The 17244-nt window shown below is 36.0% G+C and overlaps 2 protein-coding genes across 9 annotated transcripts in view; one reads left to right on the top strand and one right to left on the bottom strand.

The window, feature by feature from the left end:
- Window positions 1–1356: 1356 nt before the first annotated feature.
- Window positions 1357–10028, bottom strand: NDUFB3 (NADH:ubiquinone oxidoreductase subunit B3). Of its 3 annotated transcripts, none has more exons than XM_019428417.2 (3): window positions 9914–10028; window positions 3549–3690; window positions 1357–1645 (listed from the first exon to the last, which is right to left on the bottom strand). In XM_019428417.2, exons 1-3 carry the CDS (start codon window positions 9933–9935, stop codon window positions 1489–1491), a joined length of 321 nt encoding a protein of 106 aa, XP_019283962.1. In that variant the 5' UTR covers window positions 9936–10028; the 3' UTR covers window positions 1357–1488. The 3 variants fall into 3 exon arrangements, with proteins under 3 accessions (XP_019283962.1, XP_019283964.1, XP_019283963.1); XM_019428419.2 differs by having other exon boundaries at window positions 9827–9941; XM_019428418.2 differs by lacking the exon at window positions 9914–10028 and adding an exon at window positions 9664–9820.
- HYCC2 (hyccin PI4KA lipid kinase complex subunit 2) overlaps window positions 9936–17244 on the top strand; it is a 91533-nt gene continuing 84224 nt past the window's right edge. For 2 of the 6 annotated variants that reach the window (XM_019428407.2, XM_019428415.2), the window contains exons 1-2: window positions 10181–10279; window positions 11049–11082. The gene's annotated coding sequence lies outside the window, so the exon portion shown is untranslated. Of the gene's footprint in view, window positions 10046–10180; window positions 10320–10917; window positions 10942–11048; window positions 11083–17244 lie in introns of those variants that run through there. The other 4 variants (XM_019428409.2, XM_019428408.2, XM_053906429.1 and 1 more) reach the window with 4 other exon arrangements.

Here is a 17244-nt window from a genome sequence, read left to right on the forward strand (position 1 = left end):
TTTAGAGTTTCAATTTTAGACCACTTACATTTAATGTAATTATTCATATGATTAAGTTTAAATCTACCGTCTTGCTATTTTTATTTTTCCTCTTGTTCTTTGTTCCTTTTTAAACACTTTCCTTATCTTTTGCAGTCTTTTTTTATTATTTCATTTAACCACATTCCATTTACTACTATCAGCTTATTGGGAATTCTTACCTCATGTATTTACTGATTTCTCAAGTTTAGGTTTATAAAGAAGAAATTAACAAAGGAAAAAAAATATCCTGGAGTTTTATATTAACTTTGTTATTCAAGAAAAAATATTACCTCTCTTCAACAAGCTCAGTTTTAAGTCTCAACTTTACTTAGAAATTTAATTAAAATTTAAAAATTCAATGTAGGAAAAATGTGGTTTATTGTTAGAAATACAGGGGAAAAATATCAAACTTTTCACATCATGAGGATAATGAGAACTAAGGCAAGAGTAGATAACATCACAATAAAGAAAAATGAACACAGTACATGGATATGTCAACCAGAACTGGGCTGTAAATTGTTTTATAGTATAATCTATACCACCTGCGGAGGATGGTAAAAACAGCAAGGCCAATTCCCATCTAAAAACATACTGGAGTGCACTCATGTTCATAGTAGCATTATTCACAATAGATAAAATGTAGAAGCAAACCATGTGTCCATCAATGGTTGAATGGATAAGCAAAATTTAGCATACACATACAATAGAATACTATTCAGATTTAATAAGAAAGGAAATTCTGACCCATGCTACAATATGGATGAAACTTGAGGACATTATGCTAAGTGAAATAAGCCAGTTACAAAGGGACAAATACTTTATGGTTCCATTTAGGAGGTACTTTTGAGTAGTCAAAATTATAGAGACAGAAAGTGGAACAGTGGTTACCAATAGTTGGGAGATGGGGAAATGGGGACTTATTTAATAGGTGTAGACTTTCATTTTAAAAGACGAAAAGTTATGGGGATGGATGGTGGTTATGGTTACACATTTTGAATGTATTTAGTACTACAGACTGCACACTTAAAAGTAGTTAGATGGCAAACATTATAACAACTAAAAAAACCTGAAAAAACAGAAAACAAAACCTGTTAAAACATATCCATTTGGTCAGATATATGCTAGTGTTCTGATTGTGCAGAATGCACAACTGCTGGTACTCAATCCCCCACATATTTCAAACCAAATCTGATATGGCTTGAGACTTTAAATAATCTCTACACCAAATGTGGGGCTTGAACCCATGACCCCAAGATCTAGAGTCCCATGCTCTACCAACTGAGCCACCCACATGCCGCAAGACATTTTTTTTTTTTAATGACAAAAAAGACCAGCAAATGTATTCATACTTTATTAAATCTTAATAGTATTTTTAGGGAAAAACACACAGATGAGTAGGGTACATTGAAGAAATCTTATTTTTATAGGAGAGTTAAGAAGCCTTTAAGATACTTTCAGGTATTATCTTCAATGATGCTTCTTCTCTTTTTTCTGGGACTCCAGGTAATATTCAGCCCCTACAGCTACCACAAATGCAGCAAATCCCCATTTGAATCCTTTTAATAATGCACCAACAAAGGAAACATTGTTTGCAAAGCCACCCATGTATCTCCAAGCTTCATTGCTAGAGGAAAAAAAAGGGAAAATTATAATCACACATAACTTATGTACATTCACTGAGTAAAACAGACTTAATTTTCATCTAACAGACTTAAATGCAACCCTATATAAGATAATCTAAGTGGATCACAATAGGAGTCTTTTGTGACATAAGATAATTAGGTCTATATGCCCACGTTTCACATATAAAACAGAAGAAAAAAGACTTGATGATTTCACACTTCACAGCCATTAATAATCAGGATTTTATAGAATTCCCAAATGTAAGACTCACTTCAGCCTATTCATTACCGGTCAGCTGTGTGGCTTTGCCCACAACAGTCATTACAGCATCATATAAAGAGAAGTTAGAAACTTGGGTATTAAACTTTGCTCTGCCACTTAGATTCTTCACAGCCTCTTAGGCTGCACAAGTTACTTAACCTGTCAGGGCTCGCTTCCACTTTTACTCAATGATGATTACTATCTACCTTATAGTGTTATTATAAAGATTAAACAGGGTAAAGTATGATATATTCTGGCACAGAGGGTATGTAACACTCAACATTATTATTACTATTCCAGAGGCTCACAGCTTTTCCCTGTCATAGCAGACTGAGCTTTAGAAGACTGACTTCCTGCCCTGGCAATCATTCTTCAGAGTATCCTGAACAGAGAAGTAAACAGAAGTCAAAGACCTCTAGTGAAAAAAAGTCTCTCACAGATAGGGATGAGTAAGTGGAAAAAATCATGTTATAAAAAACAAAATACACTTAAACTCTAAAAAATCTGACTTACTAGAATACATGACAGCTAATCACATCTAATTCAGATACCAAAACCAGACAAAGATATCAGAAGAAAACTATAGAATAATATCCATCATGAACATAGATGCAAATATTCTCCACAGAATTTTGGAAAACTGAATCCAGTAATATATGAAAGGATACTAACATCATGATGAAAGGTTTATAGTTCAGGAATGCAAGATTTGGTTTGAGATTTTAAAATCAATAAGAGTAATTCATCATATTAACAGAACAAAAAAACAATGTGAGCATCTCAGTAGCTGCAGAAAAAGCATTTACCACTAAAGAGAACTCCACAACTTGATGAAGGGCATCTATGACCACCCTCCAACTAATATATTTAGTGGTGAAAGACTGAATGCTTTCCCCCAATTAGCAACAAGGCAAGGATGTCTGCTTACACCACTTTTATTCAACATTATACTAGCAGTGTTAGCCAGAGTAATAATACAAGAAATAAAAAGTTTACAAATTGAAAAGGAGGAAGTAACACTGATTTTAGACAAAAGGATCATTAAGTAAATTCTAAGAAATCTGTAAAAAAAATCTGTTAGAAGAAAAATGTGAATTTAGCAAAGTAACAAGATACAAAGTCAATCTATAAAACTCAATTGTGTTTCCACATATTAGCAAAGAAAATTGAAAATTTATGTTTAACAATACCATTTACAATAGCACAAAAATATGGAATTCAAGATAAAATTAACAAAATCTACATAAGACTTGTATATAAAATAAAACACTGCTGAGAAAATTAAACAGAATCTAAACTGTCCATAGACTACAAGACTCAATAGTGTTAAGACACCAAGTTTCTTTTTTTTAGTTTTTATTTAAATTCCAGTTAGTTAACAGACAGTGTAGTATTAGTTTCAGGTATACTATATAGTGATTCAACTTGTTAAGACATCAATTATCCCTAATTGAGCTATGAGTTAATGTGATCTCAATTAAAATTCAAGCAGCCTTAGTAGAAACTGAAAAGCTCGTTTTAAAATTTAAATGTAAATACAAAGAACCTAGAATAGCTAAAACAATTAAAAAAAAAGAAAGAAAAGGAACTTAGATACTGATCCTCTAGAATAAATTCTATCTGAATTATTTAATTATTCTTACCGGCCCCATGGATCCCTTAGCCCTCGTGCAGCCAGCTTCTCCTGGACAGTTTCTAATGGTGTCCCTTCTATCTTCCATTGTTTATAATCTGGAAGTTTTAGTTTACCATGACCATGTTCATGTCCATGTCCATGGGCCATGTCTAAACGATAAGATTAACATAAAAGAGAAATATGCAGATGGTAGATATCAAGCACCCAAGTTTACTATGCAGATTGTAGATATAAAATACCTAAACATTTGTTAATATTTTAAAAGAAGAGTCAAATAAATATTTGAAAATTCTGAGTTAATAGGTTTTACAAACAGCATCTTATTACATAACTAGTTTACGTTCACTTAGGAAATACACATGTACAAATTTTAAAAAGAAAAAGTCAATATTCCCACCATTCAGAGATACCCATTTACTTTTGTTCCTTTCATTTTAAGAACAGCAAACATTTATTGTGCTCTCTGCCAGGAGCACCAAAGTGCTTTAACATGTATTAACTCCATTACTCCTAAAACAACTCTTTGAACTTAAATTCCAGTAACTGTCACCATTTTACAGATGGAGACAACGAAGCTCCAATAAGGCAACTTTCTGAAGGTAACAAAAGTCGTAAATGGTCCAACTGGTTTTGAACCTTGCAGTTTGGTTTCACAGCCCTTTCCCCTAACTTCCAAGCAATAATACTGTTCCTTCTTTCTAGTCCTTTTATAATGTGTAAATATGCATAGCGACAATGTTGTACATACTGTTTTGTTACCTGCTTTGTTTAGATGATTCTTTTAAAATGCAGTGTTACTGTGTTTAAGTATTTAAGATCATATGCACTTTTTCTGTAAAGAGCCAGATAGTAAATATCTTGGCCTTTGTGAAACAAAAGGTAAAATCAAGGATATTTTGTAGGTGGGGCGCCTGGGTGGCTCAGTCAGTTAAGCGTCTGAATCTTGGTTTCAGCTCAAGTCATGATCTGTTTGTGAGCTGGAGCCCCACCTTCAGTGCAGAGTCTGCTTAGAATTTCTCTCTCCCTGTCTCTCTTTGCTCCTCCCTGGCTTGCTCTCTCTCTCTCTCTCAAACAATAAATAAATAAACATTTTTTAAAAAGGGTGTTTTGTAAGTAGTTACATAATGAGAGAAAAATTTTTTTTCAAAATATAAGAATAACTGAGTACAATTTTTTGTAAAACAGGTCTGATGAAAAAAATTAAATTCCCTTTTTTTAGGGATAGTATTTTGCTTAACTGGGGCATAAAGTTAGTGTTCCTTAGTTATCAAATTCATTCCAAACGTTCATCTGTAAAAACCAGTCTTAGCTCACGGGCAGTACACAAACAGGCAATGGGCTGGATTTGCCCAGCAGGCTTTGGTTCGCTGACTACTGAATTAGATCAATGGAGACCTTAGGACTCCAAAGCCTCCTTAAATAAAATATGCCTGTAATGGTTATAATAAAGACCAAATTTACTAGTGTTTTTTGTTTGTTTATTTATTTATAATCTCTACACTCAAGGTGGGGCTTGACACCCCCAGATCAAGAGTCACATGCTCTAGTGACTGAGCCAGGCAGGAGCCCCACCCACTAGTGTTACTGTTATAGATAATGTAAAAATAAACTTCAGGTCAGTCCCCAGTTAAATTGTTATGAATTTCAAATTAAGGGGGTATGAATTAATACCCCCTTTTCTTTAAGGTTACCAGTAGCAATTCTATAATCACCACTCTCCAGAAATAAAACCAAACCAAATAATCACTACCATTATTTCTGCATTTATAACTATGAACAGGCCCAATAATAAGGCAGGGCTCTTACACTGCATTTTAGAAGACAGAGGTAATTATTACATAGTGTATACTAAAGACACATTATGTGAAATGCTCATACCATTAAACAATAGTTCTCAGAATATGGGGGGAGGGTGGGAATTATACATAGTAATTCTGACAAATTAACCAACCCTTTATATTTAGACATATTAAGATAATCACAAAACATTATTTTGATGATTTTTACATTTAAAAAAGAATAAAAACCAAGCTACCAAACACAAGCTAGAACAACATTCACAATTTCAAGTGAAAACATCTGATCCATTATTTCCTTATTATTATTATTTGGTGGATTCAATAATATAAAGGGAAAAAAATTACAGTTTCAGATTTCAGGCTAACTTTTGAGATTCAATACATTATTATAAAAGAAATAATTTTAGAAGTATTTAATTAGAATGATGTCTTGGCTTCTTCAACCATGTTTTAAAAAACTTTTTTTGTTTAATGTTTCATTCAAAAATCTTTAAAGAGATTACAAGACAAACCCTCATTTTGGCAAGTATCAATTCTAGAATATTAACTCTAATTGACCATCGATATACTTGGAAAAGAACACAAAACATCAACATTTTTTGATAAAATAGCTTGACCTGGGAAAATGAAAATGGAAGCATTACCATGAATGAAGGCTATTTCAAAGTTACAATATTACTATGTTCAAAATACTAAGTAATGTGGGAGATAAATCTTTGAAAGAAAACATGAAAGTATACATACACTCATTTCTCCTAATTTCTTTTAATAAATTCAATATGTTTTCTCTTTTACCTCATTAAAATATTTCAGAAAGAGTCCCTTACTAAATCGAATATTTCAATGACTTTTCAAAAAGTTGAACACAATTTCTAGGGAAACTTTTGTTTTCTTTTAAAAATTATTTCCACTTATATTCATACAATGGAGTATTACTCGATAATCAGAAAGAATGAAATCTTGCCATTTGCAGCTATGTGGATGGAACTGGAGGGTATTATGCTAAGTGAAATTAGTCAGAGAAAGAAATGACTTCACTCATATGAGGACTTTAAGAGACAAAACAGATGAACATACGGGAAAGGAAACAAAAATAATATAAAAACAGGGAGGGGGACAAAACAGAAAAGACTCATAAATATGGAGAACAAACTGAGGGTTGCTGGAGGGGTGTGGGAGGGGGGATGGGCTAAATGGGTAAGGGGCACCAAGGAATCTACTCCTGAAATCATTGTTTCACTATATGCTAACTAATTTGGATGTAAATTAAAAAAAATAAAAAATATAATTAAAAAAAAGAATACAAACACAGGAAAAAAAATTATTTCCACTTCCAATAGTCATAAATCAAACAATGATATCCTGATCACTTGAAGGAAGTTCAGAATTCTACTTAAGTGCAGACTTTAGTGCTATATAGATCTGACATCAAGTCCTGGATGCACCATTAATAGCTATAAACTCCTGGGCCTATCATTTAATCTCTCTGAACTTGTTTCCTCATATAACATGAGCATAAAACCTACCTTGCAAGATTGTGAGATTTGAGGAAAACACATTGTGATGTGCTTTCCACTTTCGTACCCAGGTGGTAAAAATGTGACTTAGCACAACCATTGTGAAAAACTGGCCTGACCTAGAAATGTTGAGCATCTGAATACCTTAAGGTCTAGACCTGCACTATTCAGTATCATAGCCACTAGGACTTAAAGTGGGGCTAGAATTTTTATGTCATTTTAATTTAAATTTAAAATCGGATCCTCAAGTCAGTTATTGGAAATTTTTTTTTATGTTTACTTACTATTTTTGAGAGAGAGAGAGGAGAATGAGCGGGGCAGAGAGAGAGAGAGAGAGAGAGACAGAATCTGAAGCAGGCTCCAAGCTCTGAGCTGTCAGCACAGAACCCAACACAGGGCTCGAACCCACAAACCACAAGATCATGATCTGAGCTGAAGTCAGACACATACTTAACTGCCGGAGCTACCCAGGTGCCCTACAAAATTTGTTTTTAAGGTTTATTTATTTTTGAGAGAAAGTGTGCAAGGGGGAAGGGGCAGAGAAGGGGGGGGACAGAAAATCCGAAGCAGGTTCTGTGCTGACAGCAGCAGGCCTGATGCAGGGCTCAAATGCATGCACCGTGAGATCATGATCTGAGCCAAAGCCGATGGCTCAACCAACAGAGCAACCCAGATGCCACAGTTACTGAAAAATTTTTAAAGTGTGTTTGGAACAATTCAGGTGAACAAATCTGTTTTTTCAACTGTAAACTTTACAAAATATAAACACTGGATCAAGTGTTTATATTTATGAAAACTTACAAAACAAAAATATTCTGCAAGTGTAAAATACATTGGTTTTGAGATGGTATAAAGAAAATGTAAAATATTTCATTAATAACTTTTAATACTGATTACATCCTAAAATAATATTTGAATATACTGGGTTAGATAAAATATATAATTAATTGTTTCTTTTTACCTTTTTAATATGGTTACTAGAAAACTGTAAATTATATGAGCTCTTGCCTTATATTTGGATAGCACTGTTATTAAAAAAACTCATGTTTTTTTATATGTAACAATAGAAATATACACATATTTTTAACAATATATGTATTTTATAAAAATCTTTTTAGCCACATTGTTTATGTGGCTAGCCCCAAACTGTAAATGACCCTAACATCCCACATTAATGAATTATGGAATAGACACATTACAGAATACCTAATGAAAAACTACATGCAAAAGTATGAACAAATCTCACAAATAAAGAAGGGAGAGTAAAAAAAAAGATAAATACACTTTGATCCCATTTATATAAATTGAAAAGCCAAACAATTCATTTTTTAGAAATGCATCATAGATGGAAAAATTAAAGTAAAAAAAAAAAAGTAAAGTAAAAAAAGTGAATGTTTATGACAAGTCAGGACAGTAGTACATCTTGGTGAAGGAGATAGAATCATAGAAGCTCAGACAGGGAGCTTCTAAGGCAGTGTTTTTCAATCTAGTTTTTAATTCTTGCACCCCAAAGGAGCATTTTTGGATATTTTTTTTCCCTTATGATGTTTTCATTCCCCCCCCTCCAATGAAATTTTAATACCACAGATATACTGTATATCTGCTTACATACCATGGCTCTTTGGAGGGCCACAAACCATTGTAGTCTTTGTTATTTGTTTTGTCTTTAAGATTTTTTTTCACCTCTCCTCCAAGAACAAACTTTCACCTCCTTGAAGGGCAATCACCTCTGCTGAAAATGCAAGTTCTAAGTTATTGGCAATGCTTTATTTTCTAACCTGAAGGGTGGTTACACAGGGTTTGCTTAATTATAATTATTTAAATGTATTTATGTTTTATACACCCTTCTGTTATGTAAACTTCACAATAAAAACTAAAATTAGATAAAATAACAAATTATGCCAAGGACTCAACAATGGATAATTATTTCAGTTTCAGAACCGTTCAGACAAAAAAATCCAGCAAGGTCATTAGTGCTACAAAGAAAGAACATGTGATCATGAAATTTTAAAAAAGCTATCTTCTTGTGTTTGGAGTGAACCTGTAATTTGGTGACCAACCTCCACTAACCTGGCCTGGCATATTTTCCCTGACTATGAAATAAGAGGATAATAGGGGCGCCTGGGTGGCTCAGTTGGTTGAGCATCCAGCTTCATTCAGCTCAGGTCATGATCTCACAGCTCCTGAGTTTGAGACCCCCATCGGGCTCTGTGCTGACAGCTCACAGCCTGGAACCTGCTTCGGATTCTGTGTCTCCTACTCTTTCTCTCTCTCTCTGCCCCTACTCCACTCATGCTCTCTCTAAAATAAATAAACATTAAAAAACGAAAGCTTAAAAAACAATTTAAAAAATGAGGATAATGCCACTTACAGTACATGTAATTTTATGGTTTTCCAACGACTTTCAAGTACATATCCCAACTACCCCTCATTTTTAAACTTGTGAATAAGAACATTAGAAAATAAAAGACAAGTGAACTTTTAGTGTCCTCTCCAGTCCCTGCGCCTACTTATGTGTAATTTAAAAATAGTAACCACTCTATAAAACTGAATGTGATTTTCGTACACTGCTTTCTGCATAAACATTCACACCAGAAAAAAAGCCTTGCCTAAAACCATACATGCTTGTTGTGAGGCAGATATTCCAATTATTCTTATTTTACAATTTCTAGATTTGAGGCTGTTCTGATTTTATTCAGTTCAAAGGTAAACCAGAAAACATGCGGCGGGGGTTTGCGGGTGGGAAAGGAGGAAAAAAGTATAAGCACAGTAACTCTCACCACTTCTACAAACTACCCCTAATTACCCCAGGACTTCATTGTTCTCTCTTGCTAGTTCTTCGATCTTCTTCCCTCGAGGTACATACTCTCAGGCTCTTTCCCCGTTTAGTCTCTCCCTTTTGTACAATCCCCAGAATACAGTCTCACTCTTATTCCTGATCAAGAAGTCTCCCACCAACTCTAATTTACCTGACAGCAATCTGACCTCTCACGACACTCAATTAACCCTCCAGCCGGAGCCAAGCGGAAACGGAAATTGTCGCCTGAGTGACTTACCGCAGGAAAGCAGAGAGGCCATTTAACGTTCCGCACTGGGTCACGGATTCCTGGACTCAGTGGAGGGTACATGGAGAATGCTGGAAGCCGACATTTTTTTCCGCACACCTGTGCATCAGTGGTCTGACTGAGGTAAGAGTAATTGTAGAGGACAGAATGGCAGGGAAAGAGTGATGTTTTCCTTGCTTGGAGACCGGAATCCTTAGACACTGCACAGAGGGGAGGACCGCAGACATACTCCAGCCAATAAGTGAGGCAGTTGTTGAGCGCGGATTCACCCAATGGGAAGGCTGGTTGTTGCGCTGCAGTTGGCAGGCTGCTGCGGGAGGCGGTGGCGGTAAGAAGCCGGAGGCAGCGGGGTGACAGGTAGGCGGCGGCGCTGTCTTTGGGGGACGCAGAGTGCCAGGTCAGGACGGTTTTTCTTCTCTCGGCTGCAGGAACTGACGAGGGGGGTCTGGGGAGGGGGCAGCTGGAGTGTTGGTGGTTCCGGAACCTCGCGTAGACAAGGTAGCTTGGGAGGGTCGTGAGGAGAAGGCAGCTGAGGCGGGTGGAGGCTGAACCTTGCGGGGCGACAAGGGGGCCTAGGGCGTGGGGGGCTGCGGTGGCGCTGGCAGAGAGAGGAGAGAGGCAGAAGCAAGACGATATCATGAGGGCTGGACGACTTCCTTGCATGAAGCTCCAAGAGAGAAAAGGACGCGGCATTGCAGGCACCTGAGAGAAATCCTAGGAATTGCTTCTTATGGCCATTTCCCGGGGTGGGAAGGGTGTGTGGAGAAGAAACATTTACTGGCGGTCAGATCCTTCAAACTGTTTATAGCTATACATTATGTAATCGTTGGCTATCATTTACCCAAATAACTAGGTTGTCGCTCTTGGAAGAGGTCTTGCAACCTATTGATGTGTCAGAATAGTTTTTTTCGTTGGTTTGAGTGGTTTCTACCTTGGCAGTCTCTGTAGGTGAAGAAGCATGAAGGATAGAGTAATCAGGAAGAGCTTATCCCAAATACGGATTTGGGTTGAGAGATAATGTTAGTTTGAGACGAGCGACTAGGTTCGTGTTTGTATAGTTCATGAATTTATTTGTTTTGAGGGTCAAGGTTGATTACAAATACTTTTTTTTTTTTTTAATCTTCAGGAAAGTGGAGAGCCGCAAAAATCTATAGTAGGAGGTAAGTGCGAGTTGGAAAATGACTAGAAAATTAGTTGCTAGATTTCCGCCCCCCCCCCCCCCCCCGAATTGTGAATGTTAGGGACTATGAAAATAAGGTGGTGGTTTGAAGGAGGTAGGGCGGGGAAGTCATCTTTTAAGTAATTTGCTTTTTAAGTCTGATGAACTAGTTATGAATTGTTTCTTAGGTTTAATAAGTATGCTCTTTGAACCTTTCCTAGTGAAGTAAAATGTATTTACAGACATAATTAACTGTAAATTAACATTTTTTGAGTTTTTATAATTGTTTGCACAGTGGAATGTAGAATAAAATAGGAATTCCATTCCGTAGGTGTTACCAAAGGTCGAGCTACATTTTGCTATAAAATTTGATTTTATAGCCCACTGGAGAGGTGTTTTAAAAGAAGCATTATAAATTGCTAAAATTTAAGCTGATTGAAATGTAGCCTATAGTTGAGAAGATAAAGACTAATGTAGTATGAGCAAGTGTATAATTTTCCTTTTTGTATTAATGATAATTTATATTAGTATATCCCAGAACCTAAATTAAAAGACTTGCTTTTTTTCTCTGAATATCATTTGGTAAAGAGAGGTGGATCATTGGAGTTTGTTCTGAAATGTTTAGAGTACTGAGATATTTATCAGTCCTTCAGATAAAAATTTGGATACTTGGTGTTTCACTCATTGTCTTTTTACCTTTTTGCAAGAGTAATTCTATCTCAGTCATAAAGAATACTTCTGCTTCTATTTTGGGTGCATTTCTGTAGTGTGAGTACCTGTGAACAAATCTCTGCTTTTTTGCAGGATGGTGTGCGTGTCTGTGTGTTTCTGTGTGTATGTATGTGTTTCTTCTTCTTATGTAACCAGCCTGCTAGAGCTGTCTTAGAGAACTAATGGCTGATGTTGAATGGCCAGTAGGTGTCATTGTAGAATGCAACAGAGTTGAACATTGGGTAGGAAATTACCAAGTGATTTAAAAAACACTAGTCAGAATTAGAATATAATAATAATTGGCTTATTATTTCCACATCATTAGAAGCCCAGTTTTCTGACACATTTCAGTATTGGAGCTGTTTATAAGGAATTTGAAACACTGGGTGTAAAGAAATAACATTTTTTGCTCTAAAATAGACCTTCAAAGCTTTTTTAACCCAACTGTTAAGCCATCTTGATATGCAATATGGATTTGGGTTTGTTTGAATGTTTTTAATTCACAGTTCTGGCATTTAATAGTGTTTTATTAAGTTCTATAATGATTAAGATTTTCAGCTTGACTGAGCTTTATAATAGAAAAACCAATGCTACATAATAAAACACTAAAATAATAAAATGTGGACAGAAAGTCTCCAAACAAGTTACTAGCTGCACACAAAAAAGTACTTTGTTGTTGTTCTTTTAATGCAAGAACGGAAGAATTTCTGTCTTTCATTTTTTGTGGCTTCTTAGTTTTTCTCATGTTTAAAATAGCTTCTTTTTATATTTTTATCCTGCTAGTAGACTATGTGCTTTCTCAGGATGATGACCGGAGTATTTGTCATTGTCTGAAATGTAACATAATGAATTCTGGAGGGAGCAGGCATAGAAAGCTCTGAAGGTGGCTTACAACTGGCGTGAGTACAGCCCTTACCTGCTGAGCCTTCTACTGAGCTCTTTTCTCTTTGTAGCTCTGGTCCTTTGCCTGCTGTTGATACAGTGTTTAAAAATAGAGTTGGACCTAATTCAGAAATTCTCCATGAAGGTGGCGAGTTACATATGTATCAGAATAATCTAGGAGCTAAAAAAAAAAAAAAAATCATACGCACATATCCATTATATCACCTCCACTTCGCTTCAAATAGGGGGAATATGAAGGGAGGTAGATATATTTTGAAGAAAAAAAGACCCTCCTAGATGATATGGTTCATCACTGGCTTCCACTTTAGAATTATTCATCTAATTCACGGCTCTCATACTTGTGTAAAATAGCAATAGTAGTTTTCACTTGAAAAGAAAGGGCTGCCAAATCAACCAATATTTTTATAGCTCAATAAAATTTCACCATTTAATGTCATATTTGGGGTAGATTTTCTAGCCAGGAGCTAAAATTTCCAGAAATAAAAATTGTGTTGAATGTTTTGATTTGGATTAGTTTTTACTTGGCAGTTAGCTGCTTTCCATAAACCAAGCTAATTTCTTCCACGATTCAGACCTGTGCTGATTTGCACAGATATTTAGTCATGTCTTGTTCTTTTAATGTCTCTGAAAGCTATCTAGTTTTAGAACCAAACTAGAATTGGACCAAAGTCCATACCTTACATTAGGGTTCAGTCTTGGTATTGTACATTGGACAAATGCAAAATGACATTTATCTACCATTATGGTATTAAACAGTAGTAATAAAGCTTTTTAATCAGAATGTATTCCTTTTGTAGTTACTTCTGTCTAAATGAAAATGGGAGTGGAGAGTATACTGTGGTTCTTTCTACTTGATAATTGTAAAATCTAAAGTTAATATGAATTTGCAGTCTATCATAGTACCTACTGCTTTATTGTTTGTGGAAAAACACTAGGAGTGAATGTTTCTGTTCAGAGTTCTGTGGTCAGATCTCTTGTCATTCTGTACCTTGTTCTTTTGATTTTGTTTGCTCAGTTAGCATCTAAATGTGATGATTCTTAAATCTGAGTCCTTAATCCAGAGCTTTTTCTTGATTTCTGGTTCCTATCCTATAAACCTAATTGCATTCTAGATGAGAATGACCTGCAGGTCCCTCAAATAAAGTATGTCTAAAAGTGAATTCATGTTTTATTCTTTTATCATCTATGTGGTAAAGCTGGAACCTTGTATTATCTTTGACACTTTTTATTCATATACCCCTCATGTCAATAATGTTAGGTTCTGTGGACTCTACCTTCTTATTACTTTTTAAATCCCATTTACTTCTCTCAATTTCTATAACCTTTAAAAAAAGTATGAAGAGTTAGGACTTAGAGGTGTACTATCTAGATTAGAATTTGAGATCTACATTTGTAGCCTCAATTTCTTTGTTTAAAAACAGAGTTGTACAACTGTCCAATTGCATTCTTAGGCATTTATTCCAGAGAAATTGAAACTTATATTCATACAAAACCTGTACATAAATGTTCATAGCAACTTTATTACAAATAGCTCCAAACTGGAAACAATTCAAATGTTCTTCAACAAGTGAATGGTTACACAAACTGGCACATTTATACCATGGACCACTAGAGCGAGCAATAAAAAAGAACGAGCTACTGATACATACAACATCCTGGAAGACTCTCAAGTGAAAAAAGCCACTCTCAAAAGGTTACATACTGTATGATTCCATGTATATAATGTTCTTTAAATAACAAAATTGTAGTGATGAAGGGCAGATTAATCATTACCAGGGGTTAGGAACCAGGGAGAGGGGAGCCTCTTGATAGAACAGTTCTGTATCTTGATTGTGGCAGTCGTTACACAAATATACATATGTTATAAAATTGTACAAAACTATACACACACAAATGAGTGCTTATATAACTGGTGATAACCTGAATAACCTCTGTAGACTGTACCAATGTGAATTTCCTGGTCTTGATATTTTATCATAGTTATGCAAGATGTTACCATTGGGGGAAAGTAGACCAAGGGTACCTGGGACCTCCTGGCACATATTTTGGGAACTTCCTGTGAGTCTACTTCAAAATAAAAAAATTTTGAAGGGTAATTACAAAGATTAAATGAGAAAATATAAGTAAGTTTCTTATTACAGTACTTGGTGCATCATAAATACACAATAAATATAATAGTAGTAGCAGCAGCAGTAATGATAGTTCAGGCCTCTCACCTCTTTCACTACGACTATTCCAACAGTCTTATGGGTCACCCTGGCTTCAGTCTTTTCTCGCTCCAGTCCATTCTACAGTGCAACCAGAGTACTCTTTCTGAAGTGCCTATCACATATTACTTACCACATGCATAGTCCTTTAATGGTTCCCTGTTGCACTTTCATACATTAATTTCATTTTTTTTAATGTTTATTTATTTTTGAGAGATTGAGCATGAGCGGGGGAGGGGCAGAGAGAGAGGGGGAGACAGAATCTGAAGCAGGCTTCAGGCTCTGAGCTGTCAGCATAGTCTGACGTGGGCCTCGAACTTGTGAACCACAAGATCATGACCTGAGCCGAAGTTGGATGCTTAACAGACTGAGCCGTCCAGGCACCATAATTTTATTTTTTTTAAATCATAGTGGAATGAAGCATTGGAGTCAGCATGACCTTCAGAATACTACAATCGGTGAATTAAAGATAAAAACAAAAATCTTGAGTGATTTTTCTCATCTTTAAGGTACTATTTTAAGTATTGTTACTTTAAAGTTTTGTTTTTATATTGGTGCCTAACACACTATGCCAAAACCTAATGACTGAGGGCAAAGAGATTGATAATTTTTCATCCTTCTGTAGGTTTACTGAGCAGTACCTCTGTTGGTTTCACTGGACTCTCATGTAGTTGAAACTGCCTGAAGAATTGACTGAGTTGGAAGGTCCAAGGTGTCCTCACTCGCATGTTTGCACTTGGTGCTGGCTGTCCATTAAAGTCCTTCAGTCTTCTCAGTATGGCTTCTCATTCTCTAGTAGGCTAGTCTGGCATCCTTACATGGCATTTTCAGGGCAGCATTCTAAAAAAGTGAAGGTGGAAGCTGCAGGGCTGCAAGCCCTCTTTGGGGCTTAGGCCTCACAACTTTCATAATGTTCCTTCCAAAAGCAACTCACCAGGCTAGCCTAAATTCAGGGGAATGGAGAAATAGAAGAAGACCTCTGTCACAGTCAGTTTGAGCTGCTATAACCAAATACCATAAACTAGGTGGCCTAAACAACAAACATTTATTTCTCCCAATTCTGGAAGCTGGGAAGTACAAGGTCAATGTACCAGCAAGTTGTGTTTCTACTGACAGCACACTTCCTGGTTCAGAAATGGCTGTCCTCTTATTGTGTTATCACATGGCAAAAGTGGGAGAGAGCTGTCTGGGCTCTCTTGTATAAGTGTATTTATCCCACTTATGAGGGCTCTACCTTCATGACTTAATCACTTCCCAAAGGCCCCACCTTCTGATACTGTTACATTAGGGGTTATTATTTCATTATATGAATTTTGGGGAGACATATTCAGTCTATTAACAGTAATCTACAGAGAGATCAGATTATTTTCCATTTTCTTAATGTAAGGATAAAAAACACTCCCCCAAAATGATATATTTGCTAAGAACTGTGAAAAATTTTGCTGAGACTTAACAAGTAAAAATAAAAATACAAGTACAAAAGATGTTAAATGGCAATCCAGGTAAGGCAGGTTCAAAATCTTTGTGAAATAGAATAGTTTGCATAATATGTGAGGAAATCAACCTTATTGCTTACAACAACAGCATTGCTTGGGAACTTGAAGGAGGTTAATCTGTAGAAAGGTCACTGATATTTTTTTTATACGAACAGCTTTTATTATTGTCTTTTTTTTTTAATTAAAAAAAATTTTTTTAATGTTTATTTATTTTTGAGACAGAGAGAGACAGAGCATGAACAGGGGAGGGTCAGAGAGAGAGGGAGACACAGAATCTGAAAGAGGCTCCAGGCTCTGAGCTGTCAGCACACAGCCCAATGCGGGGCTCGAACTCACGGACCGTGAGATCATGACCTGAGCCGATGTCAGATGCTTAACCGACTGAGCCACCCAGGCGCCCCTTATTATTGTCTTTTAAAGTTTGTTTATTTTGAGAGAGTGAGAGAAGGAGAAAACCAACAGAGGGGGGGCAGACAGAGGAGGGAGATAGGATCCAAAGCAGGCTCCGCACTGACAGCAGAGAGCATGATGTGGGGCTTGAATTCACCAACTGTGAGATCATGACCTGAGCCAAAGTCGGATGCTTAACTGACTGAGCCACCCAGGCACCCCTATTCAAACAGCTTTTAAACAGCTGATTTAACATCTTTCATCAAAATGTTTATTTTTTCTAACTTCTTATTTTCATATAATTTGGTCTTGCCAGTCACAGTTTTATAAGCCACAGTACTGTTCTAGAACATAACTTCCAAATGTTGGCAAGAAGTTATAGTACAGTATTATGAAATCTTGTCACTGTATCACACTACTATAAACACCCCTCCAGCTGAACTATAATAGTGCTGT

This window comes from Panthera pardus, unplaced genomic scaffold, assembly GCF_024362965.1.
Source record: "Panthera pardus isolate Hobbes unplaced genomic scaffold, ASM2436296v1 HiC_scaffold_10, whole genome shotgun sequence".
Lineage (NCBI taxonomy): Eukaryota > Metazoa > Chordata > Mammalia > Carnivora > Felidae > Panthera > Panthera pardus.

What these genes read in the sequence shown, in the direction of transcription:
- NDUFB3 (XM_019428417.2), bottom strand. Translation starts at nt 9,935, where the DNA reads ATGGCCTCTCTGCTTTCCTGCG. An exon ending in GGCCTCTCTGCTTTCCTGCG is followed by an intron (nt 3,691 to 9,913) that starts GTAAGTCACTCA and finishes CTTATCGTTTAG; the next exon opens with ACATGGCCCATGGACATGGA. An exon ending in CTAAGGGATCCATGGGGCCG is followed by an intron (nt 1,646 to 3,548) that starts GTAAGAATAATT and finishes TTTTTCCTCTAG; the next exon opens with CAATGAAGCTTGGAGATACA.